This window comes from Acinonyx jubatus, chromosome C2, assembly GCF_027475565.1.
Source record: "Acinonyx jubatus isolate Ajub_Pintada_27869175 chromosome C2, VMU_Ajub_asm_v1.0, whole genome shotgun sequence".
NCBI lineage: Eukaryota > Metazoa > Chordata > Mammalia > Carnivora > Felidae > Acinonyx > Acinonyx jubatus.
In genome coordinates, this window is record NC_069384.1 from 68,832,357 (window position 1) to 68,856,705 (window position 24,349).

The following is a 24,349-nucleotide window of genomic DNA, read 5'->3' on the forward strand; positions in this document are numbered from 1 at the left end:
CAAATACTCACCTCCATGCTACAGGTGTAGACTCTGCTGTATTCTTTTAGACCATATAAGGCGAAGGGGCACACTCATGTGAAATGCACACTGCACTGTGAAGTTCGGCACCTATCCACACGTTCTTGACGTTTGAATGGTTTGGGAAGTCTACCCGTATAGGCCAGTGACTGTGGATGGGTTCACAAAACAGGTGAGTTTCTTGTTTCCTGAACCGACGGCTTCCATCTGGCCTCAGACCTGCAAACGAGCCAGGCCGGGGTCTCTGGGGAGCAAAATGTGCACTGGCGCACACAGCACACACCGTCACACCCCCATTCACACTGAGGCAGGAAATGCTGTCGTAGGAGGAAATCTGTTTTCACAGCCAGGGTTTGGTCTGAGGACCCTTGGGTCTGAATGAAAATCTCCTGTCTCAGTTCCCTCTTTGTGGCATCCTCGCGCCTCACACTGGGCTCCCTGCCATCGAGGAGCCTGTCTTGGCACCACTTCCTCACATGGCAGGTGCTCTAACCAGGATGAGAGCTGCTTTTGTGGGGGTCACAGTGGGGGGGAACGTACTGATGCCCACCCCCACCCCCGCCCCAAAGATCCCTGCTAAGGCACATTTCCTCTAGTTTCCTGTCACAAAATTAGGCCCTTAGCCTCTTTCTGGAACTGATACTTTATGAGTGGGTATTCACTTTATGAATTCTACACTATGAACTTCTGATAGTGGCAAACTTTCCCCTGCAACCCTGTGAGCTGCAGGGCCTTTTCATCCAATGTGAAAAGCTGTCAGTTCAGATAAGAGACTCATTTCAGTACCAACCAGAGCAAACAGCACTAGGAAGGTGACAGATGCCCAGAACTCTTTTCAAATCCAAATGAAAATAGCTTTTGAATGACTTATACTTTGTGTCTATCTGTCCCCCTCTAAATAATGAACCATTAACAAGCAGAATGGTATCAGATCCACTGGTGTTCCAACCCCATCAGATGGATTGTGGTAGATACCCAGAACTTGTTAGGATCGGAATCTGTTCATAACCTAAGAGGAAATGTAGAGAATTGTCTAGTCAACTTAACTTCCTCTTCCTTAAAATCTTCTTGCTGTCTTTCTCCTCTTTTCCATTCATATTCGTAACCACCCTAACTGGATTCCATGCTTTCAGCCTCTCCTTCCTTCCTATCCATCCTGCTCATCATTGAGGTTCATCTTGAAAACACTGGGTGGGTCCTGTTTCCACCCAGTCCAAGAACTTCAGTGATTCGACAGTGTCTTCAGATTAACAACCTCCTCAATAGCACCACCTCACCTCCCCAGTTTTATCTTCATTATTCTTTCGTGCAAATTTTATGCTCCAGCTGAATGGATGTATTTTCTTACCCTCTGAGAGATACATCATATGCTTTCTTGCCTCTGTACCTTTTCCATACTGTTTTTCTGCCTAGAATATTATTTTCTTCCTTCTGGTTTGTACTTTTAAAAAAGAGCCTGCCTTTCCACTGGAGTGCCTCCTCCTCTGCGATCATGCAGACATGCCGGGATGTGATCTGGCCCATCCCTGCATTCCGGCCACTGTTGTCTGTATAGCCCTTAAGGGACCTGCCATGAACCATCCTGTTCTCCAGTAATCTGTGCGAAGTGTCATCTCATGTCTGAGCCAGCAAGATCCCAAAGGATAAGAACCACACTTTGTTTACTTGCCTGACTGAATCATGCATCAAAGGGAGGCTGCAAATATTTGTGAACATAGGGGAAAAAAGAAGTTTGGGTAGATTCAATGACTCCCTACACCAAATCTATATTTAAAGTGATTCTATTCCTTTGGCTCTCTCTGTTCTCTCTCCCTCCTAACTTAACTCTTTCCATAATGGGGTTTCATTTTCCCATCTATCATGTTCTAAGTCTCAAGAATATTTATTACAGGGTAACGAATCCAGCTGAAGAGCTTCTGATTAAAGGCAACAGTTGCCTCCTGTTCCTCTCCAGCTGCACTTCCCAGAGGCAAGCCTCCTTTAACTAGCTACCTTTGATTTTAATCTTTATAACCAGTAAAATGAATTGGAAACGGAAACCAAATTGACCTCAACACAGACAGAAAATAGGGTGGCCCTCACAACTAAACAGGGCAATAGAGCATATTGAATATATTGAATTATTATTCTCTGCTCCAAAGAAACAGATCAAGTAGAAGAAACACTAAATATAAAAATATACTTTCTATATAGCAAGCCACAAGTGTAAAGAGAAAAATAAGATAAAGAAAATCGGGTGGGGATAAGAGGATAACAAAATTTTTCTTATTGTGGTAGGCTGTAGAAAATCCAGTTAGAAGAATACACGAGATATTTTCCTATTGTGGGCTTCCAAATTTATAAGGAGTCAAAGCACATGATGATAGGAAAGCTTAATCATTTTGGCAGCTGGAAGAAATCTATTTCTCCTAATAGCAAAATTTTGTTTGAAGATTCTTTGGTTTTTCATTTTTTACAGTTCAGTGGATTTTGTATATTCACAAGGTCATACAACCATTGCCACTATCTAGCTCCAGAACATTTTCATTACCCTCAAAAGAATCCCTGTACCCATTAGCAGTGACTCCCCATTCCTTCCTCTCCTCAGCCCCTGGAACCACTATTCTATTTTCTGTCTTTATGAATTTGCCTATTCTGGAAATTTCATATAAACAGAATCCGGGAATCCTGTAATACGTGGCCTTTTGTGTCTGGCTTTTTTCATGTATAATGTTTTCAAGGTTCATTCATATTGTGGCATGCATCATTACTTCATCGCTTTGTCTGACTGAATAATACTCCATTATAGAGATACGCCACACTTTTTATCCATTCATCAGTTGATGGACATTTGGGTTGTTTTCTGTTTGAGGCTACTATGAATAATGAATATTTGTATACAAGCCTTTGTGTAAACATCTCTTTTCAGTTCTCTTAGGCATATACCTAGGAGTGGAATGGCTGAGGCCTATGGTGACTGTATGTTTAACTTTTTGAGGAGCTGCCCAACTGTGGCTGTGCCATTTTACATCCCCACCAGTGGTGTATAAGAGTTCTGACTTCTCCACATCCCCTCCAACACTTGTTATCATTCGTCTTTTTAATATAGCCATTCTGGAGGGCATGGGGATTTTATTTACATCTCCCAAAGAGAACTGATGTTGAGAAGACACTTCTTTAAACTGGTAATTTTATCTCCAAAAGTGAAAGAAGCTATGAGATAAGTCAGACTTAATTCTTAACAAAAGAGAATTAAATGATAACAAAAGTGCCTTGTGCCTTAGCTGAACTAAATTAGCTAATTGAGAAATGAAGGCTGTGTGGAAAGGGGATACTGGGCTTGTTTGCAGGTGCTTTACACTGGGAAAAGTAGGATCTGAACAGTTCAGATAAAAGATGGGCCTGATTTTGTTTCTGAGACTCGTAAGAGGATATAGTTTACATGCAATAGACATTTTTGAAAGTTTTAGTTTCTCACACATAGTGACAAACTCTCCCCTGTGGAATGAATATGAAGATGTATCTCAAGAGAACTTTTTACCCACACAGGGAGCTCAGTAAATTCATATCTACAAAGAATGTATCAATAAATACAAGGAATATCAGCAATGAAAGGCAAATTGGAAGATTATAATGAGATTATGAGAATAATATCAGAAGGCTAAATAACTTTAATAACTTAAAAAATGTGCAAAAGATACCAAAAGGGCTTTTTGAAAACTATATTCAGAGTAAGGCTCACTGATCAGGGAAAGATGACATAATATTAACTGATCAAAGAAGGGAAAGAAGAAAAAGGGGGGGGGGAGGAAGAAAAATAGAACTACTGACCCCTTTATTTTTACCTCTGACTTTTCTAGCAGATTACATAGAATTCAAAATAGAGCAAAACATACATTAGAGGAACCATGAAGCCCAGGATAAGTGAGATATTTATCCATTCTAAATGTCCAGGCTCAAATGAATTACATTTCCTAAAGGCTTCATGGCCCATACACCTGACCCTACCATTCAAGAGCCTCTGCAATCTGACCCCCATTTTATCAGTCTATATAAGTTACTCTGTTTTGGTGGCAAGACTTGAGATTCAAACTGGCTTGAATTATGAAAGGGAAACGATATTGTATGGCTGTATATGGAAATGAATATAGAAGCCATGGCTAGACCTCCCAGGAGTCCAAGAAAATCTGAATGACTCAGCCTTATGGGAAGAACAAGAAATGTGGCATAGTCTCACCTCTAGATGTGAACACTGGGCTGTCACCCTACACCAGGGGCCATCCTAGCAATCACACTGTCTCGTCATCTCATGACAGGGGGATCAGGAATACATTATCACCGCTACTGTGATTCAGCTTGTCTTTCCCTTCTCATGTCTGCTGTCTGTTTTCAGTTCTACTCTGCAACCACCTACCCAGTTTTCCATGCAGTCCAAATCCCCAGAAAAACAACTGGGGCCAGGACACCACACAAGAAGTCAGTGGCTTCATACTGATGGGCCACCCCAGTGATACAAGTGTTTGCCTCTGATATCATCAGCTGTGGCCAAGCATTTGGCAGGTCACATGGTGCCACCATAGTCACTCGTATGTGAGAATTCATTTCAGACTACTCTAAGTAGGTGCATGGTTGCAGTCCAGTGTATGGGTCAAATTTTTCATCTAATTCTCCCCAGTATAAACCCTCAACTTTTGCTGGTCCAGCTTTACTTACCTCCAAACACAGCATTACTCACTAATTCATTTATTCAACATTTATGGTATGCCCACTATTTTCTAGACCCTGGAGATACAAATGAATCAGATGTAACACTTACCTTTGAGATGTGCACGGTCTAATGAAGGAGACACATAAGTGACTCAGACTGATATGTGCTGAAGTAGAGGTACACATATAGTGCTTTAGGGACAGGGGAAAGAGCATCCCCCATCAGCTGGTGGGGAAGAGGGCCACTGGATGGAAAGCAGGGATGAGTAGGTACCACCCATGACAGCAGGAGGGACATGTGAGGTCGGCATGACTGGTGCTTAGGGGCCATGGAGATCCTGGAGGCAGTCACTAAGGTAGGTGAGACCACATGAGGAGGGTTTGTCTACACTGCCCAATTTACTGTCCATTTGTTCCCCCAGGTCCATACATACCTGGGACCCTCTTGGTCACAAGCCATTCTCTCTGTTGCATCTGAATCACAGTTTCCAGGTTTCAGGATGCCATTTCCTGTGATGGAGCTGCCTGTAGGGCTGCTGCCACCAGCTGGCCATGAAACTCCCATTTCATGATGACATCTTACTGAGAGAGTAAATAAATAAAAATAAATAAGTGTTTTCAAGAGTTTTACATAAAGATTCCTTGATTATAGCTGCAAAAAATTAATCTCTGTTTTAAATAAATAGAAAACCTTATAACAATTGTTTTCAAAGGGGAAAAAAAAAAAACCCTAAATGTAGTGAGGTAGAAGTCCTTAGGATACCAGGGATCTTTTCTTAACCAATTCCCAATGCTATTATTCTTTGCCTTATCATGGCTAAGGAGATGCTTCTCCTGTCCCCATACCCACCTTCTTTCCTTCACACCAAAGTTTTTTGGGGCCCTCGATTCCCAGCCTGGGTACCAGCTCATTGTCCTGAGACAGGAGAGGCTCAGACATGTGTGTTGCTGAAGAGCTGGATTCCACATCTTTCTGGCCTTGCTTGTCTTTCTGGCCAGAAGGAGTCCCTTTCTGGCATTTCTTGAGAGGGTTAGTCTATTGTGGGAGATGAGCCTGGAAAAGTGAGGGAGGAGGGTGGAATAAAGAAAGGCTCTTCTGGAGCACCTGGGTGACTCAGTTGGTTAAGCATCCAAATTTGGCTCAGGTCATGATCTCATGGTTCGTCGATTCAGGCCCCACATAGGGCTCTGTGCTGAGAGCTCAGAGCCTGGAGCCTGCTTCAGATTCTGTGTCTCCCTCTCTCTCTCTCTCTCTCTGCCCCTCTTCTGCTCATGCTCTGTCTCTCTCTCTCTCAAAATAAACATTAAAAAAGAAGAAGAAGAAGAAAGGCTCTTCTGTCCGTTCTACTTTTGCTCCAGAAATTTTTTGCCTCAGTTATCTAGATTTTAGCATGATCTAAATCTTGGACCTACTCTCTTCCAGTCCAAAAGATAATTTTACTTCTCAGAATATTATTCCCGTATTCTTTACTGTTTCGTAAAATTAATCAAGCTTCCCTGATTTTGGAGTTTCAAAACCCAACCTTAGGATAAAAGATAAGCAAGTGTTTACTTCTTTGAACATTTCTTCTGTTTCTGTATCTTACTGACATAGTCCTGCTTCCCCACGAGACTTTTCCTGCCCATGCCAGCCCACCTTCATTTTTTCCTGTTTTAAAATTCCTGCAGTGTTAACTCTACATACTTCTCATGTTGACGTTCAGTTACGTAATGCCCCAAGTTATTTAACCACTCTACATGACTATCTTATCCCCTCTAGAGATATAGACTGTTTAGGGAAAATGAGTATCTTTTTCTCTGCTTTTGTTTACCCCCCGAGCCTGTCCCCACAGCCTTCCGCACAGTGGTTTGGTACAGTGGTATGGACAGAGTAGATGTTGAACAACCTCTTGCTAGAAATGAAATTAATCCAATACACATCAAAACTCTACCTTAGCCCTGTAGTAGATACTAGCTTCATTAACTCCATTCTCTCTCTCTCTCCCTCCCTCCCTCTCCCTCCCCCCCTCCCCCACCTCCTCTCCCTCCCTCCTTCTCCTTCTCTCAGACAAGATCCTGGTAGTGAAAGGGGCAGACTTCACTCTTAAATATGTTAATTGGATTTCTTTAGATCCTGGCCAAAGTCAGCTTACCTGTTGACAAGCCCACTTCAGGCCAATACAGTGAAGGGAAGAGAACTAGGCACTTTGGTCCAGAGGCAAACAGGCTGTGTCGCTCACAGGTGGTATGAATTTGAACAAGCCCTAAGCCTCTCTAAGCCTCAGCTTTTTTCATCTTGGCTCAAAAAGACCCCACACCACCTCCTTCCATCCACCATTTAGAGATACTTTAAGACTCAAATGGATCTCAGATGTGACTTTAACCTATTCTGTGAACTGATAAATATATTAATGTGTAAGATTCTTACAGTAGTCATGATGGCTAACATGTATTGCTTCCTGAGCTCTTAATATGAGCACTATGTTCCAGGCACTGTTCTGAGCATTCTACATTGTCATTTCATGAAATGTTCACAACAACCTATGATGTAGGATTATTATGATCCCTATTTTGCAGGTAAAGGAACTGAGGCACTGAGGATTTAACTAATTTATTCAAGATCTCCCAGCTAGTAAGTGAGAGCTGGGCTATAAACCCAGGCAGGCAGTGAGGTATCTGTGGCTGCTGTGAAGAAAAGAGGGATGGGACTGAAGGGCCAGGAGAGTAAATGTAATCTAATAATTTAAGACCATCTTTTGGGACAGCAAACAAAGGAGAAGGTGAAGCTTCTGATTCAACTGGCCGATAGCTTTGTGGAAAAAGGCCACATTCATGCCACAGAGATCAGGAAATGGGTGACCACAGTGGACAAGCATTACAGAGACTTCTCCTTGAGGATGGGAAAGTACCGGTACTCCCTGGAGAAAGCCCTCGGCGTCAACACAGAGGTAGGCATGGGGGTTGCTTAGCTGGGACATCCTCCCTTCTCTCCCTCTCCATGCCACTGATCTCATTACCATGGAAGGAAGTGGGCTGTCCAGAGCAATCTTTCTGAGCTACTGACCCCTAGAACGCCTGCCTTGTGTGGTTTTTCTAGTGGAGGGGATGGATCTTGGTAAGCCATTGGCCTCCAGCCCCTCATGAGTAGTACTATACAGCAAAATTGGCTGGCCAGGGGTGGGACCCATGGCTACAGAACAGTTTTTCTATGTGTAGAGTTAACTGTTGCCTTTGACGATTAAACCCTTTACCTTGGCTTCATCAGTACCATCTTCCAACCAATTATGTTAATCAGCAAATGTTAGGGTCCCCAGTATGCACAATAGTGCTCTTTCAAGAATAAGGGATACAGTTGTACAAAGGCTGTTTGACATTTCAGCTGAAAAGAGATACTATTTGCCATGAATCAAGGAAAGACTGACTGTTAATCTCTTCTTTGTAATAGAGGTCAGTAACCTATGAATTAAGAGCTAAATATAGGCTGGCAATTTAATCCTAGGATTTCTAATTCTTAAATCTTTAAATAGGCTCATGCTCTGAATCAGAGCAGACTAGAGAGTGCACTAGTTAAACCGCTAAAATTGAGGGAAATAATAACATATCCCCCATGCTTTAAACTGTGAGATTTTTTTCTAAAGGCTCCCACCCTCTATACATACAAAACAGTGGTTGAAATAAGCAGGGATGGGCAGCTAGAAAATTTCGTAATTGTTCTATCATTTAGCTTTCTATTTATAGGGGAAGTTGTTCATTTAAATAAAAATATTGGCTTTTATTATTTTCCCTTGACAAATGAAAGTTTTCTTATATCTTTATGTATTTCGGTTTCACACTGTTTTAATGGTTAATAACCAATCTTAGACTAATTTATATGTGTGTGTGTGTATAGATAGATTGATTGATTTAATAAGGACTGAAATCCTTGGGGAAATATGACACTAATTATTAAATATACTTATTGTTTTTCCTTGCTATGGATATTAGCCCTGACCAGTTGACTTGAACATTTTAAATATTTCTTATTTGGAAAAAAAATGTATATTCCTTAAAGAAGAGCACTCGTAGGTGGCCATTTGAGGGATTCCCCATCTTCTGAACTTGCTCCATTATATCTTTCTCCCATTTTGCCTTCTACCTCCTCCCCTAACTTTGGTGAGTTGCTCTCCCGAAGCATCTCTCAGATGACCTCTGCCATCTCTCTCTGTGTAGGACAATAAGGACTTGGAGCTGGACATCATCCCAGCAAGCCTTTCAGATCGTGAGGTCAAGCTACGGGATGCCAACCACGAAGTCAATGAAGAGAAGCGGAAGTCAGCCCGGAAGAAAGAGTATGTTTTGGAGAGCTTTCACCCAATTAGCAAGCTCCTCTTGTTTTTCTCTGCTACATGACCCTTTTGACAGCTTAATGTGTCCTCATGACCACCCACAGAAGGGTGGAATGGACAGACATGATGCTTCTAGCCACACTTCACACAAATCAAGAATTATAGAGCATTGGATAGTGGAAACAAGGAACCATGCCCACCATATAAAACATTTCTTGATCACTCTGCTTTCTTTATATTGGTGCTGGGGAATTACACATACCCAGAGATCTTGCAAGGGCTTTATGGAAAATGTTTTGACAGATTCATTTTTGGGTAGTGCTAGAAAAAAATAGTGTGTCCTAAAATTAAGAAGCCCAATGTAGTTGATTTTATCAAAATAGAGTAGGACCACAGGTCCCTTGGAGCTGAAGAAACTGAAGCCAGTCTGCAAAGCAGAGCTTGTGTTTTATCTGGGAAGTGTATTAGTTTGTTTGGGCTGCTGTAACAAAGTATGATGAATTAGGTAGTTTCAACAGCAGAAATATATTGTTTCACAGTTCTAGAGACCGGAAATCTGAGATCAAAGTGTTGGCAGAGTTGATTCCTTCTGAGGGCTTGGAAGGAAGGATTTGTTCCAGGCCTTTCTCCTTACCTTCTGGATGGCTGGCTTCAGGTGCACATGGCATTCTCCCAAAATATACTTATATACATATTTCTCCCTTTTTAAAAAAAAATTTTTTTTAATGTTTATTTATTTTTGAGACAGAGAGAGACAGAGCATGAACAGGGGAGGGGCAGAGAAAGAGGGAGACACAGAATCTGAAACAGGCTCCAGGCTCTGAGCTGTCAGCACAGAGCCTGACGCGGGGCTCGAACTCACGGACCGCGAGATCATGACCTGAGCTGAAGTCGGACGCTTAACCGACCGAGCCACCCAGGCACCCCTATTTCTCCCTTTTTTAATGACACCAGTCACTTTGGAATAGGGCCCTACCCTTCTCCGGTATGACTCAGTCTTAACTATTTACATTTGTAATGGCTATTTCTAAATAAAGTTGCATTCTGAGGTACTAGGACTTTAACATATGAATTTTGGGGGAACACAATTCAGCCTGTAACAAGGAGGGTAATAAAGAGATCATACTTGGCCAAATCTTCCTGCTGGACTCTCTCAGGGTCACCAGATAGCCAGAGGATGTTAAAGGGCAGGTGGAAAAGAGAACAAAATGAGATGGAGGGTAGTGGAGCTAAATTATGAAGAAAGACAGTCAAGACTGCAGGAAGCAGATGGAGAAAAAGGGAGAGGGTGGAAAAATACCAGAAACCAAGGCAGTAAAATCAAAGATAACTTTTCAGAGCATCTCAGATTATGTTCCTCCTGATTTTCCTTCTTTCCTTGTCTACCAAGTACCTGCAGTGTATAAGAAACTTTGTTTATGTGATCTCACTTAATCCTTTCAGCAACCCTGTGTGATCAGCTGTTATATCAGTAAGGAGTCTGAGGTTTGGAAAAGCAAGTCCTACCTCCAGTAAATGACAAAATCAAAACTCAGCTTCTATTTGTCTGACTTTAAAGCTCATGCCCTTTCCACTCTCCAATAGAATAAGAATATTAAGAGAGTGGCTACTTAACTCCTGCAAAAGGAATTTTTTTTTAATTAATACTTTAAAATTAATAGAAAGACCACTGCTAGAACAGTGTATTGCTTTAAGGAAAATCCCACAAAGGTAAAGGTCCAGGAAAAGATGCTGCTCATTTTCATATTTCTTGTGAAATTCCCCACAGGGGACACTTTAGGGATAGTCATTCTCAAAACTTTCATGTGATGGAGCACCTTCAAATTGGGGCTTTCGTTATGAACTACCATGAAAAACTGACATAGAAAGCCTATAAGATAAATGTGTAAGCATATACTTTGGCAAATTAGACATTACTGCATATCACATGTCAGCTAGGAAGCACCATTTTTTACTAAAAATCTGTAAAAGAAAGAAAATGAAGTAGGTATACTTCAATGAAGCCACGCATCATAAGTTTAATAACTGCCAGAGAGCATTGTGTTGTTTTGGGGCCCAAGTGGAAGGGAGCTCTCTCCTTACAGATGTGAAGCACAAGCTTTGCTTTACGGGAGACCAAAGAGCAGTCACAACATTGTTAACTTGTGCTGTGCCTGGATTTGCTTGCTCAGCTTCACTCACACCAGTCTGTGCTGTAAACAAGCCCTGTTAGAATAGCATCAACGTGTACAGGATAATCTAGGCCAGAGGTCAGCAAACTATGGCCTACGGGCCAAATCTGACCCCTCGTCTGTTTTGCATAGTCTGTAAGCATAAAGTTATTTTTTAAATATTTTTAAGTGATTGAAAAAATATCAAAAGAAAAATATTTTATGATGTGAAAATTGGATAAAATTCTTTTTGTGTCCATAAATAAAGTTTTATTGGAACACAACCACACTTTTTCTTTTCATATTGTCTGTGGCTCCTTTCACATTACAACAGCAAAGTTGCCCACAAATATTGACTATCAGGCTTTTTATAGAAAAAGTGTGCTACCCCCCCCCCACCCCAGTCTCAGTGGCAGCATCTTGGGCATCTGTGCCTGGCTTTTAAACCTGGTTTGACTTCTAGTACTGCTACCATTTTGGTAAAAGTCAACAGTTCTATTGAACAGAAAAAAGAAATCCTCATTCTGGGAGCTGTGAGACTTCCATGCAGGAAGCTGAGAGTGGAGCTGTCTAGCTGGTGAGAAGGAGTATGAGTGTTGCTGCATGTTTGTGCATACATGTGAGCACACACGTGTAATGGAGGACACACGTGTGTCAGCAAAGCATCACAGAGTGGCGAGACTGAGGCAGGAAAGGGAGAGAATATGGAACTAGCTGAACACAAACATGCTGGAGCGATAGAGAACCAATGATAATACTCAGAGGCAAGGAATTTTGAAGAAAGGAAGAGACATGTTGGTAAAGCAAAAAAATGGGGTCATTCAGGAATGTCATAAATGCTGGGGTGGGGAAGGGAAGTTTGAAGGAGGGGAGGTATTATATCCCGAACCAACTTAAAGCCCATTTGTTTTCTTCTAGATTCATTATGGCTGAATTACTGCAGACAGAGAAGGCGTATGTAAGGGACTTACATGAGTGCTTAGAGGTAAGTCTTGCAGTAATCGGTTCACAGCTGTATTGGAAAAATGACAGCCTTGCCAGCATCAAGTCCTTGAGAGGAGCTCAGTGCTCCTTGTCTTCTCCCGGAGCTTAACACATAAAAGCCAACAAAGGAAATCTTTCTCCCAGAGTCAGTAGTAATTGCAGGGGATTTTAAAATGCTTTTGAAAAGAAACTCTTCTCAGATTGGAGCTAGCCCCAGCTAGCGTAGACAAGACTTGAATTCAAAGTAAAAACCATGACATACTCAGTGAACTTAAGTTGAGTCTGCAATTTACACCTTCCCCCAGACACACTCAAACACACACGCGTTTAATAAGAGGAATGTGGAGTTTGTACTTTGCTAGAGTCCAGAATGTGAGTTTCCCTAGCAACAGTTGAAGGTAATGGAACATTTGGGTTTTCTTTCTTCCCGTTCTGTTTATTTACCACCTCACTTTTTACACTCCATATGCAAGCCCAGTCTGAGTCTTAGCCCTCCCGTGTGAAGACCTGTTTATTTTGTCTGCATTTTGTAGTACTTGCCAGTGATGAAGATGTTGCTATCTTACAGACCTACCTGTGGGAAATGACCAGTGGCGTGGAGGAGATCCCCCCTGGGATCCTTAATAAAGAGCATATCATCTTTGGCAACATCCAGGAGATCTACGATTTTCATAACAAGTAGGTTGGTGGAGGGTTTCCCCAGAGCATACTTAGGGCCATAAATACTCATCATCAGGGCCTCTCAATGAGTGCATCAAAGCTGATTGGCAAATGTTGCCTGGTAATATTACCTGTTACTGCCTGGTGATATTACCTGTTAAATTTTCTTTTTTTTTTTTTTTTCATGTTTGTTTATTTTTTGAGAGAGAGCATGAGTGGGGGAGGGGCACCGAGAGGGGAACACAGGATCCAAAGTAAGCTTTGCGCCAACTGCAGAGAGCCAGATGCTGGGGCTCGAACTCACAAACCATGAGATCGTGACCTGAGCCGAATTCAGAGGCTCAACTGACTGAGCCACCTACGCGCCCCTACCTGTTAAGTTTTCTAAGTCAGTTGCTGTCAGACTTTTTTCTCACTCACCCCTATTTTTCCACAATTGTCCAAAATTGCTCATGGAGAGTGAAGTCAAGAATTCGGCAATGTCCTTCCCCAGTTCTCCTTAGGGCAGCATCTTCATATCCAATCAGAATGATAACCAGGCTTTGAGGAACTGAAAGTAGCTTCCCCTCAGCAAAATTGTGGGGAATTCTGACACTAGAATTCATCTAAGGCTAATTATTCTACCTTGTGGGCCATACGTATCAAATTCCATTGAAGTTTTTTTTTCAACTTAAATTTCCCCTCTATCCCCAACTACCTGATAATCCCCACCTTCAACCAAAACAAAAACATATGTAAATAAATATATAGATAATCAGAATACCTAATGGAACACATTTTTTGACAGCTTATAGGGAATATCAGTCAACCCTCTATGTTTTGTTAAAATAGAACCATAGGGCCCTAAAGCCTCATAGTTCATTTTGTCCAACTCCCAATTTAAGTATCTGCTCTACAGCATACTAAACATGTTCCATCGTTAACTGAGTCAGCAAGAACATTGGTTGGTTAATTACATAGCCAATAAATGGAAATAACTCAGTTTCCAAAATATAACAAAGAAAGGGAATCTCAAGACGCAAGAATAGTGTTGGTATAAAGTCCTAATGCTCTCTCGGAACTCTGTTGCAGAAAGGGGCTAAGAGGTAAAGGTTGAATGTTGTAGGATACAATTCAGGAGGAAGTCCTATGGTCAGGCTCATCAAGGCATTTACCAAATTAAGTAGTCATGCTGGAGATAAAACTACCAGCCCCAAGAGTTCCTGATGAGACCCTATGAACAGGTGAGGCAAGACTGTAGAACAGTACTATCCAATAAAGCTTTCTTCAATGTTTCTGGAAATGTTCTGGGTCCTTGCTGTTTAATACTATAGCCACCAGACTTGCATGGCAGTTGAACACTTGAAGTGTGATCTGTGCTACTGAGAACAGAGTTTTTCATTTTATTCAATTTAACCAATTTAGATGGCAAGTGGCTATCACACTGGACAGCCCAGCTCTAGAAAATAAGACCTCAGTATGGCCCTTTGCTAGGAATAACTAAGAGCAAGCAAGAGTTGGATGTTAAATGATCCAGAGCTCTAAAATGTCTGAATAGGATGTGGAGAACCACTCTTCTCTTATCAACTCCTAATGATTAATACCCTGTTATGTCATCAAATGGCATCAGTTTTAAAAGAACAGAAAATGCGTAGTTCCCATGACATGATAACCTTGTCAGACTATGAAACCAATAAGCTCTAAGGGAAAACTTTCTGGAGTACTTAATAGAAGTTCCCAGTCTTTCTTTTCCTTCCTTCCTTCCTTCCTTTCTTCCTTCCTTCCCTCCTTCCTTCCTTCCATCCTTCCTTCCTTCCTTCCTTCCTTCCTTCCTTCCTTCCTTCCTTTCTTTCTTTCCTTCTTTTTTTTTTTTTTTATCACAAATTTCAGCACTTTCCATTTGGTTTGTCTGGAAGTCTCCAGACGTAGAAATATTCTTCCTCCTGTCTCTTTAATAAGATCCCAGTAAAGCCATTCTTGACCACTGATCCCCGGTTCTGTCCTCTGAGTCCTGCTCAGCATTATCCCACCTCCCTCAGGATATCTGAGAAGACATTGGACTGGTAAGCAGTAAGGCGTATTACTTTCACTTTTTTGATTTATGATCTCTGGAATTTAGTCAACAAGTCTCACTTTCCCCATTTTCTTACCAAACCGATTAGATATAGAAGTCTAGAGATCACAACATGCACTTACTGTGAGCCCTGCTTTTGCCAAATCAATGTATAAGGGAAAAGAATATTCATTTCAAAGTAACAACCTCTTACTCTTGTTTTGTGATATCACTCTAGTAAGCCATAGTAAGCAGTTTGGTAATTTTTAAGTAGCTGAAACAGCTACCAGTTACAAAATATAGTTCTAGGGGCACCTGGGTGGCTCAGTCGGTTGAGCGACCGACTTCGGCTCAGGTCATGATCTCACGGTTTGTGAGGTCAACCCCGCGTCGGGCTCTGTACTGCCAGCTCAGAGCCTGGAGCCTGCTTCTGATTCTGTGTCTCCCTCTCTCTCTGACCCTCCCCCACTCATGCTCTGTCTCTCTCTGCCTCAGAAATAAATAAACATTAAAAAAAAACAAAAACAAAAACAAAATATCTAAGAAACCCTCAAGTTAAACCACATGGAATACTACATTCTGTAGAGGCATAAATTTAATTATCAAGAACACAGCTATTCAGCAAATGTTACCTATTTATAATGTTATTAAGAAACCAGAAGAAAATAAAAACCAACCTCTGAGCAACCAAAAGAGATATCACAAAGATACAGCTCTTATCTTTTCATAGAAGCACCTTTCTATCTGTCCCAACAACCACTTTACCTCTTGTTAGATTATTTAACAATCTTGTTAGATGGTTAGGTCATTTCCAAGACCATAGCAACTTAGAAGCAGTAAATAAGACTCAAGAACTTGAGCAAGTAATTTGATATTACTAGCATAAAGTAAAAGAAAATAGATAAACTGCAAAAAAAAAAAAAAGGAAAAAGAACCCCTAAAATCATGGTGGTCAAGGTCTACTCAGTATTGATTCTCTATCCCAATACAGAGCCCAGCACAGCCACTGTATTATAGTATAGCATAATTACTGATATTAGTACTAATGCTGAATCATTAGTATATTCTACATTAAAAAGAAAAGAATTCTGCATATAGTAAGCTCCCCACCAAAAAAAATTAATGTTTTAAATTATTCACAGTTTAGGGAACATCCAAGAAAATCAAGCTGTGTATTAATTCTCTACAGTATCTGGAGGCTAAGGCTTTTCTCATATTGTGTGCTTTCTCTTTCTGCCATACACATGTTGATAAATTGAAAAAAGCATAACACCTCTAAAATCTCTAATAAATAAGAGAGAAAATGGCAATTAAGGCAACTTTAAAATGCAGGAAATGTGAACTCCGTAAAAGACCATGTCTTTTACTGCATACCCTGGCACACAGTACACTTTAAGTAAATATTTGTTGGATGGATGGATGGATGGATGGATGGCTCACAGACTAAAAATAGAATTACAGTTTGCAGACTAATGTCTAATGCCACTTAAGTCATAATTCAGTCTTTTGTTTGTGAAAGTCTCAAGATAGGGAAAACCATTAGGTATGGTTTTTTTTCCCTCATCACTACCAGAATCTTAACAATTATAGCCTTAATAGCACAATGATTGAATATCTGAATGAAGGAGTTTCCTGGAGGCTTCTTTTTTAATTTTTAGTTTTTTTATTTGTGTGTAGTTGACACATTAGTTTCAGGTGCACAACATGGTGACTTGATGAGTTTGTGTATTACACTGTGCTCCCCACAAGCATAGCTGCCATCTGTCACCATACAACATGATTACAAGGTCATCAACTGTATTTCCTATGCTGTGCCTTTCATTCCTGTGACGTAATCATTCCACAACTGGAGGCCTGTATCTCCCACTTCCTTTCACCCATTTTGCCCATCTTCCCCATGCCCCTCTGTCTGGCAGCCATCAGTTTGTTCTCTATATTTATAGGTTGATTTTGCTCTTTGTTTGTTTAGTCATTTGGGTTTTTTAAGACTCCACATATGAGTAAAACCATATGGCATTTGGCTTTCTCAGTCTGACTTATTTCATTTAGCATAATACCCTCTAGGTCCATCCATGTTGTTGCACCTGGCAAGTTCTCATCCTTTTTACGGCTGTGTAATATTTCAGTGTGTGTGTGTGTGTGTGTGTGTGTGTGTGTGTGTGTGTGTGTGTGTGTTTACACCACATCTTCCTTGTCCATTCATCTGTTGATGGGTTCTTAGGTCATTTCCTTATCTTGGCTATTGTAAGTAATGCTACAATAAACATAGAGTGCATGTATATTTTCAAATTAGTGTTTTTGTTTCCTTTGGGTAAAAATGTAGTAGAATTATTGGATCATGTGGTATTTCTATTTTTAATTTTTTGAGGAGCTTCCATACAGTTTTCCATATTGACTGCACCAATTTACATTCCCACCAACAGTGCATAAGGGTCCCTTTTTCTCCACATCCTCTGCAGTGCTTGTTATCTCTTGTCTTTTTATTTTAGCCATTTTGAGAAGAGTAAGGTGGTATCTCAGTGTGGTTTTGATTTGCATTTCCCTGATGATCGGTGATGTTGATCACATTTTCATGTTGTGTGTTAGCCATCTGTATGTCTTCTTTGGAAAATGTCTATTCGGGTCCTCTGTTTATTTTTTTATTGTATTGTTTGGGGGCTTTTTGGTGTTGAGTTGTATAAATTCTTCATATATTTTGGATGCTAACTTCCTGGGAGCTTCTTAATGGGAGGACCATAGAATGGTCCAAACACCTGTTTGCTTTTCAGGAATACTTATGAAATAGTTACTTTTTAACCTGAAAATATCCAAAGGTTCTTTTTAACCCCAGTTGTTTGCATCTTTACAAAGTTATGGTTAAGTGCCACTAACAGACACATTCCTCTCGTTACTAGTGCACAGTTTAGGTTATCTGCCTATGCTCCAGAGAGTGAGGGAAGGAGGGAGGGAGGGAGGGAGGGAGGGAGAAAAGAATATTGGGAAGTGGAGAGATTGAGCTCCTGAATGAGGTAGCTCATACTACCTGAATGATACAGTTAGCTGAGCCACTAGGAAATTATTACCTAGACCAAAGCTGATATGAAGAATATGTTAAATTTCTCAGCTTGTTAGTGTTGATCTTTTAAATGTCACTTTGAAAAATGACAACCAAGATTAGTGTGTGTATGTATGTGTTATCATTCTCAAGGACCTTTGTCTATATAAATATTGAACAGAGAAATTCTCAAGCACCAAAATTTCTGTGAAGAAGAACAATTCAATGTAAGTAATGGTTTTAGAGAAACTGGAGGTATAAGTGGAATGATACTTAGTTTTTACCCTCTGTTCTCCCCATTTTCATACTATACCTCCTTTTTATAAAATCATAAAGATAATGAAACTTATATACACAAGAACTAAATCCATTTCTATTGTATTTTGCTAAGCATTGCAGGAGCACTCAGGTAAGATAGTATATTCCATAAATAGAGCCCCCAAACAGTAATGGTTTTTTTTTTTTAAGTTTATTTGTTTATTCTGAGAGAAAGAAAGAGAACATGAGCAGGGGAGGGGAAGAGAGAGAAAGGGAGAAAAAGAATCCCAAGCAGGCTCCGCACTATTAGTCGTCAGCCTGGCATGGGGCTTGAACTTATGAACTGTGAGATCATGAGCTGAGCTGAAACCAAGAGTCCAGCACTTAATTGACTGAGCCACCCAGGTACGCCCCAAGTAATGGTTGTTTTTTTTTTTAACCAACTTGCAATTTGTAATTCAAAAAACTTATTTATTTTCAATTTGCCTTTATTAGATTTTCAGCTTCTGTAAGTAAGGACAACGGTTTAAAATGCTTATCACCTTCAGTTAAATCTGAACTTTACTTTTTTGCTTTCCAGTTATTTTTATGTTATTTGTATGTGAGTCTCAGTAATAACATTAAAAAAAATTTTTTTTAATGTTTATTTATTTTTGAGAGAGAGAGAGAGAGAGAGAGAGAGACAGAGTGCGAATAGGGGAGGGGCAGAGAGAGAGGGAGACATAGAATCCAAAACAGGCTCCGGGCTCTGAGCTGTTAGTACAGAGCCCTATGTGGGGCTGGAACTCACAAATGGCAAGATCATGACCTGAGCTGAAGTCGGACATTTAATCTACTGAGCCACCCACACGCCCCAGAGTAATAACATTTTTATAAAATCTCTGCTGTCAGGGTTCTGACGGTCTTCCTCACCATCAAGTACAACTATCTCCATTTACAGATAAGGACATTGAGACCCAGAAAGGAGCCAGTGACTTACCCAGTGTGGGACACCTTCTCCCCCTTTAAAGATCAGGCATAGATCCCAGGGGTTTGGTTTCCCATGTCAGTGCTCTCTCCCCTTCTCCCACTCCATAGACCACCAACTGGGACTGCAAAAGCTGGTTGATTTGACTCATATCTAACCAGCTTCTATGTGGATCCCCACATTTGAGGAACACTTCAACCCCATTCTTCCACAGGCATGTCACCAAGGTCCCACAGTCTTACAATAATTACCTGAAATATGTAATTTTTCAGCAAGGGTTGGAAAGGCAAGTGGAAGACTGACAACCAGAGCCACATATCCCTCTGGTACACTTCTTCCCTGATGGCTTGGCTGGAAGCTTAGATTTGGCCCTGGCCTCTACCCAATGCAGTCCCAGCCTACTGTTTCTGGGCTCAAGGCTGAGGGAGAAGGACCTGAGCTATGTGCGGCTAAGTTGGGAACACTGGCCGGGCCAAAGTCAGCCCACCAGGGTACCAGGTGGCCAAGGTCAGCCAGCAGCAGAGGATGGTGTGCAGCAGTGGGGGAGGAGCTGGGGGAAGTGATGGGAAATAACAGTGAACCAGTGGCCCAGCCCACAGTTCCATTATCTTCCCAGAGTTCCTTCTTGGGCCAGCCCTGTGCTAGTTGGAGCTAGAACCCAGTGATGAATCAAACGCAGGCTCTGCCCCCTGAGTTCTGGGAATTATTTAGGTCCTTGTGATCAGGGTGGAGGGAAGCACAAATGCAGCTAAAAGGAGCAAAGAAAATAGCTTCCGTTGGAAAAATAGGAAAGGTTTCACAGAGGGGAGGGCATTAGAGATTGGTTTTAAGTAGCTGGTAGTATTTCTACAACCAGGGATGGCTCCCTTAATGATGGAGAAAAGTTTGAAAAAAGGCCTGCCAAGGGAGGAAAGTGGTGAAGTCTAGCAAGGAGGCTGAGAGAGGCAACAGGGAGAAGTTTGTGAGTCAGTCTCAACCCTGGGGGAGGGGTGGGGCAAGGTCCCGGTGTCAGGCTCCCAGTTCCACTGTGTCTTGTGCTGTAAGATTGAGGTGGAGGAAGGGAGAGGTGGAAGAGGGCAGTAGTTCCGGGCAGAAATGACGTTGGCCAGGGTTGGGGGGCACAAAGCAAGGTGGTGGATAGAGAGGGATTAAATACCTAGATAGAGGAGAGGCTAGAGAGAGCAGTAAAGTGGGTGGGTAACAAGGGGAAGAAGAGGGAAAGGAGGGAGAGAGGGGAGGGAAGCAGTAGTCAGGGAGGTTAGAGAGGGGAGACAGAAGGGAAGTTATGGGGGTGTGGGGGGAGGAGAGATGGAGACCTAGGCAGATAGAGACCTAGACCTCCCTAGGGCTACAATTCTATTTTGGAAGGGAACATCAGCAAGGTGTTTATCAAACGTGTTTGATCACGAACCAAAGAAAAAGTTTATAACATTATGTCCTGATATGCACATTCTTATACGTAATAGGGAAACTAAATTTGTCAAAATAACACCCTATGTCTGATGCATTCTGATATTTGGGGTTAGGTTCTGTTTCACTTTCTCCTTCTCCTTATTTAATGCTGGTTTCCACCCACTAAACCTGCAACGCAGTGGGGCCATCTGCAGCTACAAGGTGAGGAGCTGGCTCCACCCAGTGGTGAGAGAGAGGATGTGCAGCCTACAGCAGTGTCCGCTGGGCCACCAGGCCGCTTCCTGCTTTGCCTCTACTATCCCTTCCCGACACACACCCTTGCTTAAAATATGCCCATTCTATGCCTTCTATGCTGCATCTCCCCTCCTAGTGCCCTTGGTATTAGTTTTATCTCATTTATAGAAATCACAGAATTACAAAATATAAAAGTCTGGGAAAAACCTTTAAAGACAGTCTAGTTCTGTTCTCCTCCCTTGTTTTATGGAAACTGGAGCTTACAAAGGTCTGTGACCTGCCCAAGCCTATTGGTAGCAGAGCGAAGATTTCAGGTCTGAATAACTCCCTATTAAATCACACTGTCATTTTCTTAACATTCAAATATCAGAGAAAAAGGAAGGGGAAGGCCTGCTGTGGTTTTTCTTGGGCCCTAAACCCATACCCTAAGGCATAGCTAACTGCAAGCCCTACACAAGCCATCAGGAGAGCCCATAGAAATTCACCTGTGGTTTTGTTGTTGGGGTTTGTTTTCTCAGTGAGCTGTGGACATTGGTGTTGGTTGTGGATACTGGGGCACACCCAAAGCAAGACAAAGTGTAGCCATTTATGTGGATGCGTCAAAGTCATGTTAATTTTAGTTGTGCACACTAACTATTGAGCTTCTGTACCTAGTTGCCGAATGGCACATTCATGGGTATGAATGACATTAAATGTGAGATTTTTTATGCTTATTTTAACATAAAATAAGCTATAGGTCTATGCAAATGCTTTTTGGCTCATCTGATCACACAAGTTAAACAAGATTAGAAAGCATTAGCGAAACATATTCAACAGGTAGCAGTGCAGCAAGGTAAATTCTTCTTGAGGTTGGAGCCTGAGGGCAGAAATGTGCTGAGGAGAAGCCCAGCCCTGGACACCTCTCCCCTTCATCTCTAATCTAGGCTGAAATTCCTGGTGTGTAATCAAGGGACAGAGAGGGGTGACTCACATGGCTCAGCCCAGGTGATCAGACTTGACTGAAACAACCCCCTGAATAATCCCACACCTTCCCTGGACTGCACACGACTCCTCATTGGTTTAATAGCTGTCCCAGTATGCTAATCAGCTGTCCTAGCCCCTGCAATCCGGAGCCTCTGAATCTGTCTGGCCACTGATGGATTCTTTAGAAATGATGTCTAGCTCCACTTATACGAAAACAGTAACCAGCCTGGCTTTGATAAGGAGGCAACATCCTGGACTTCCTGCAAAGAAGTGAACCTAAGAGCTTTCTCCGTACCCTACCTCCAGCTTTATTTATATATATATCCTCCTCATTGTTCTTCTCCTCCTTGTCATGGCCTCTACCTTCATTCCCCTTCTCACTACCTCTATCATTCTAACAAGTGCACATGCGTGAGAGTCATTCATACACACACACGTATGTACACACATCATCATCATCAAATATATAACCCTTTAAATGCGGACCGCCCCCTTGATGTAAAGGTCTGTCTGCTGGACCACACTGACGGATGCACTTCTCTAGAATCAGTGAGACCATTGAACAAATTTACCTTTGGAGAAAATAACAGAATCAAAATGACTCAATGTACGTTTGAAATGGTGCTGTTTCCACAGTACTTCATCACAGACCACCTAAAAGTTTTTCCATCAATAATCGCTAGAGGTTTCATTTCCCAAGATTCCGTACAAAGCCAGAGGGAAGCATTTTCCTCAGAAAGCATACAATATATTGCATCATGGTAATTTAATAATGACTTTGTTTAGATTGTGACATTTCTTTAAAAGTTGTATTCATTTCAGAAAGAACCCCAGACATTCACACAAACACTGAAACTACTTGCTTTGCTTGTTCCCTCATGATTTACTATGTATAATTATTGAAATGGTGAGGACAAAGATGTGGCTATAGAAGAGCTGAGGTGGAATATTCTATCATTTGTGAAGAGTGTTGTGACCTCTTATGCTTTAATTTAAACTCATCATGTCCACTTGAAGCAGACAGAATGATATTGATTAGAGTTACATAATCTATCATCTTCATAAGCTTTAAATTAAAAAGCAAAATAAAGTTTAATATTGCCACTTGCCTTCAACAATCACATTAAGATGGTAGTGAATGTCTTACTCAAAGTTATGAATTGATATGCCCAGCACAAAGTAGTTTTTCTAATTCTTAGATTTTTTTAATTAAAAAATTAAGTCATACGGAGTCAATATGGTATCTGCCAACTGGAATCTGGGGTAGCTGCCATCAAATGCTGGTCTATGGATTGGATACAGTGGAATTACCCAGGCAGCTTTTCTGAATAATACAGCAGCTCAGACCCTAACCCCACAGGGCGGTGCACGGCCAGGTACAGGGGCCATTAACTAGGGGTTTCCAGGAGTGTTCCTTGAGACAAGGTCTGATACTGCCCCCAAAAGAGTTCCACTTGCAAAGAAGTTTGGGAAGCACTGCACACTGTTTACTTCAGAGACTTATAATGTACCTCATCATTTTATAGGATTTTGGAAGCCCTCCAGTAAAGAAAGCAGCTTAGCAATATTTCCCAAACTTAAATGATATGTGACCTTGGAATCCAATTTTTATAACACGCAATCACGATTTTCCCAGGATATTTTCTAGGGAAAGGTAATCTAGTACCAATTTTCCAACACGGTCTCCCCTAGGGGAGAGTTCCCTAGGAATGAGTCTCCAGGAATGGGGAAGAGTGTGCAAATGTATGTTTATCAGATGATGACTTTATTAAGATTAGGAAGCACTGGTCCTAAAAACCTAGTAGTTATTTAATGTCTACTGTATGCTAGGCCCTGGGTTGGTCTCTTTACCTACGTGGATTTATTAAATCCTCACAACAACCCCACGAGGTTGTGGTTCAAAGATGCAAAAAATGAGGCGTCGGAAGACACTCCCCCACACACAACTGTGAGTAAGTGTGAACTCTGGCTCTTTAACTTGTGCTTGGCTCTGGGAGGAAAGGAAAGTGAGAGACAGGATCAATAGATGGGTGGGCTAGTGGCCGTTGCTGCTAAAACCTTCCTTTTCCAGAAAGGCATTAATTATACAAATAGTATTCTAGGCATGTGATTCATTTTACAGGGCTTTCATTTCTTCAGAATTTTCAAACTGAGCATTGTCTCATAGGTTTTTGATAGCTGCTATCACAAAAAGTCACGGGATTGCTCAATTGAGAGTATCGGGATTTTAAAGAAAATTCCTAGCACTGTCTTTAGCATCTAGATCAAGGATCAGTTCTGTTGGTATAATTACCACTGTTTGCTTAAATTTAACCTTAAGTGACCAGGTCACTGACCTTGGGTCAAAAGTCAAGGAAAGAAGGAAAGTCTCCCTGAGTTGTATCCTGTGTGGAATGTCATGATCTGGCTGTTTTGTTTATTTGATCACCCTAACGTAGAAGGGCCTAAATACCGTGGGAGTCAGAGCTTAGGGGACTGGAGTGACATCCCAAGAGTGGGGAGGAAGAGGTTTTCCACAAGCTGAGAGAGTTTATCCCAATTGCCAGGGACCTTTGGATTACCCACTTTTTCCCTCTCTCTCTTCTTCCAGGACCTCTCTCCTTTTGGGTCCTTCTTTCTTTAAAGTAACTCATTTTCTTTCAC

General features: G+C 41.5%; 1 protein-coding gene across 22 annotated transcripts in view; it reads left to right on the forward strand.

Annotated features, from left to right (window-relative positions):
* KALRN (kalirin RhoGEF kinase) overlaps positions 1-24,349 on the forward strand; it is a 661,810-nt gene that overhangs the window by 405,145 nt on the left and 232,316 nt on the right. For all 22 annotated transcript variants that reach the window (XM_027061042.2, XM_027061044.2, XM_027061047.2 and 19 more), the window contains exons 22-25: positions 7,452-7,634; positions 8,896-9,014; positions 12,080-12,146; positions 12,714-12,823. In XM_027061042.2, the coding sequence (XP_026916843.1) occupies positions 7,452-7,634; positions 8,896-9,014; positions 12,080-12,146; positions 12,714-12,823 (479 nt within the window). The remainder of the gene's footprint in view (positions 1-7,451; positions 7,635-8,895; positions 9,015-12,079; positions 12,147-12,713; positions 12,824-24,349) is intronic.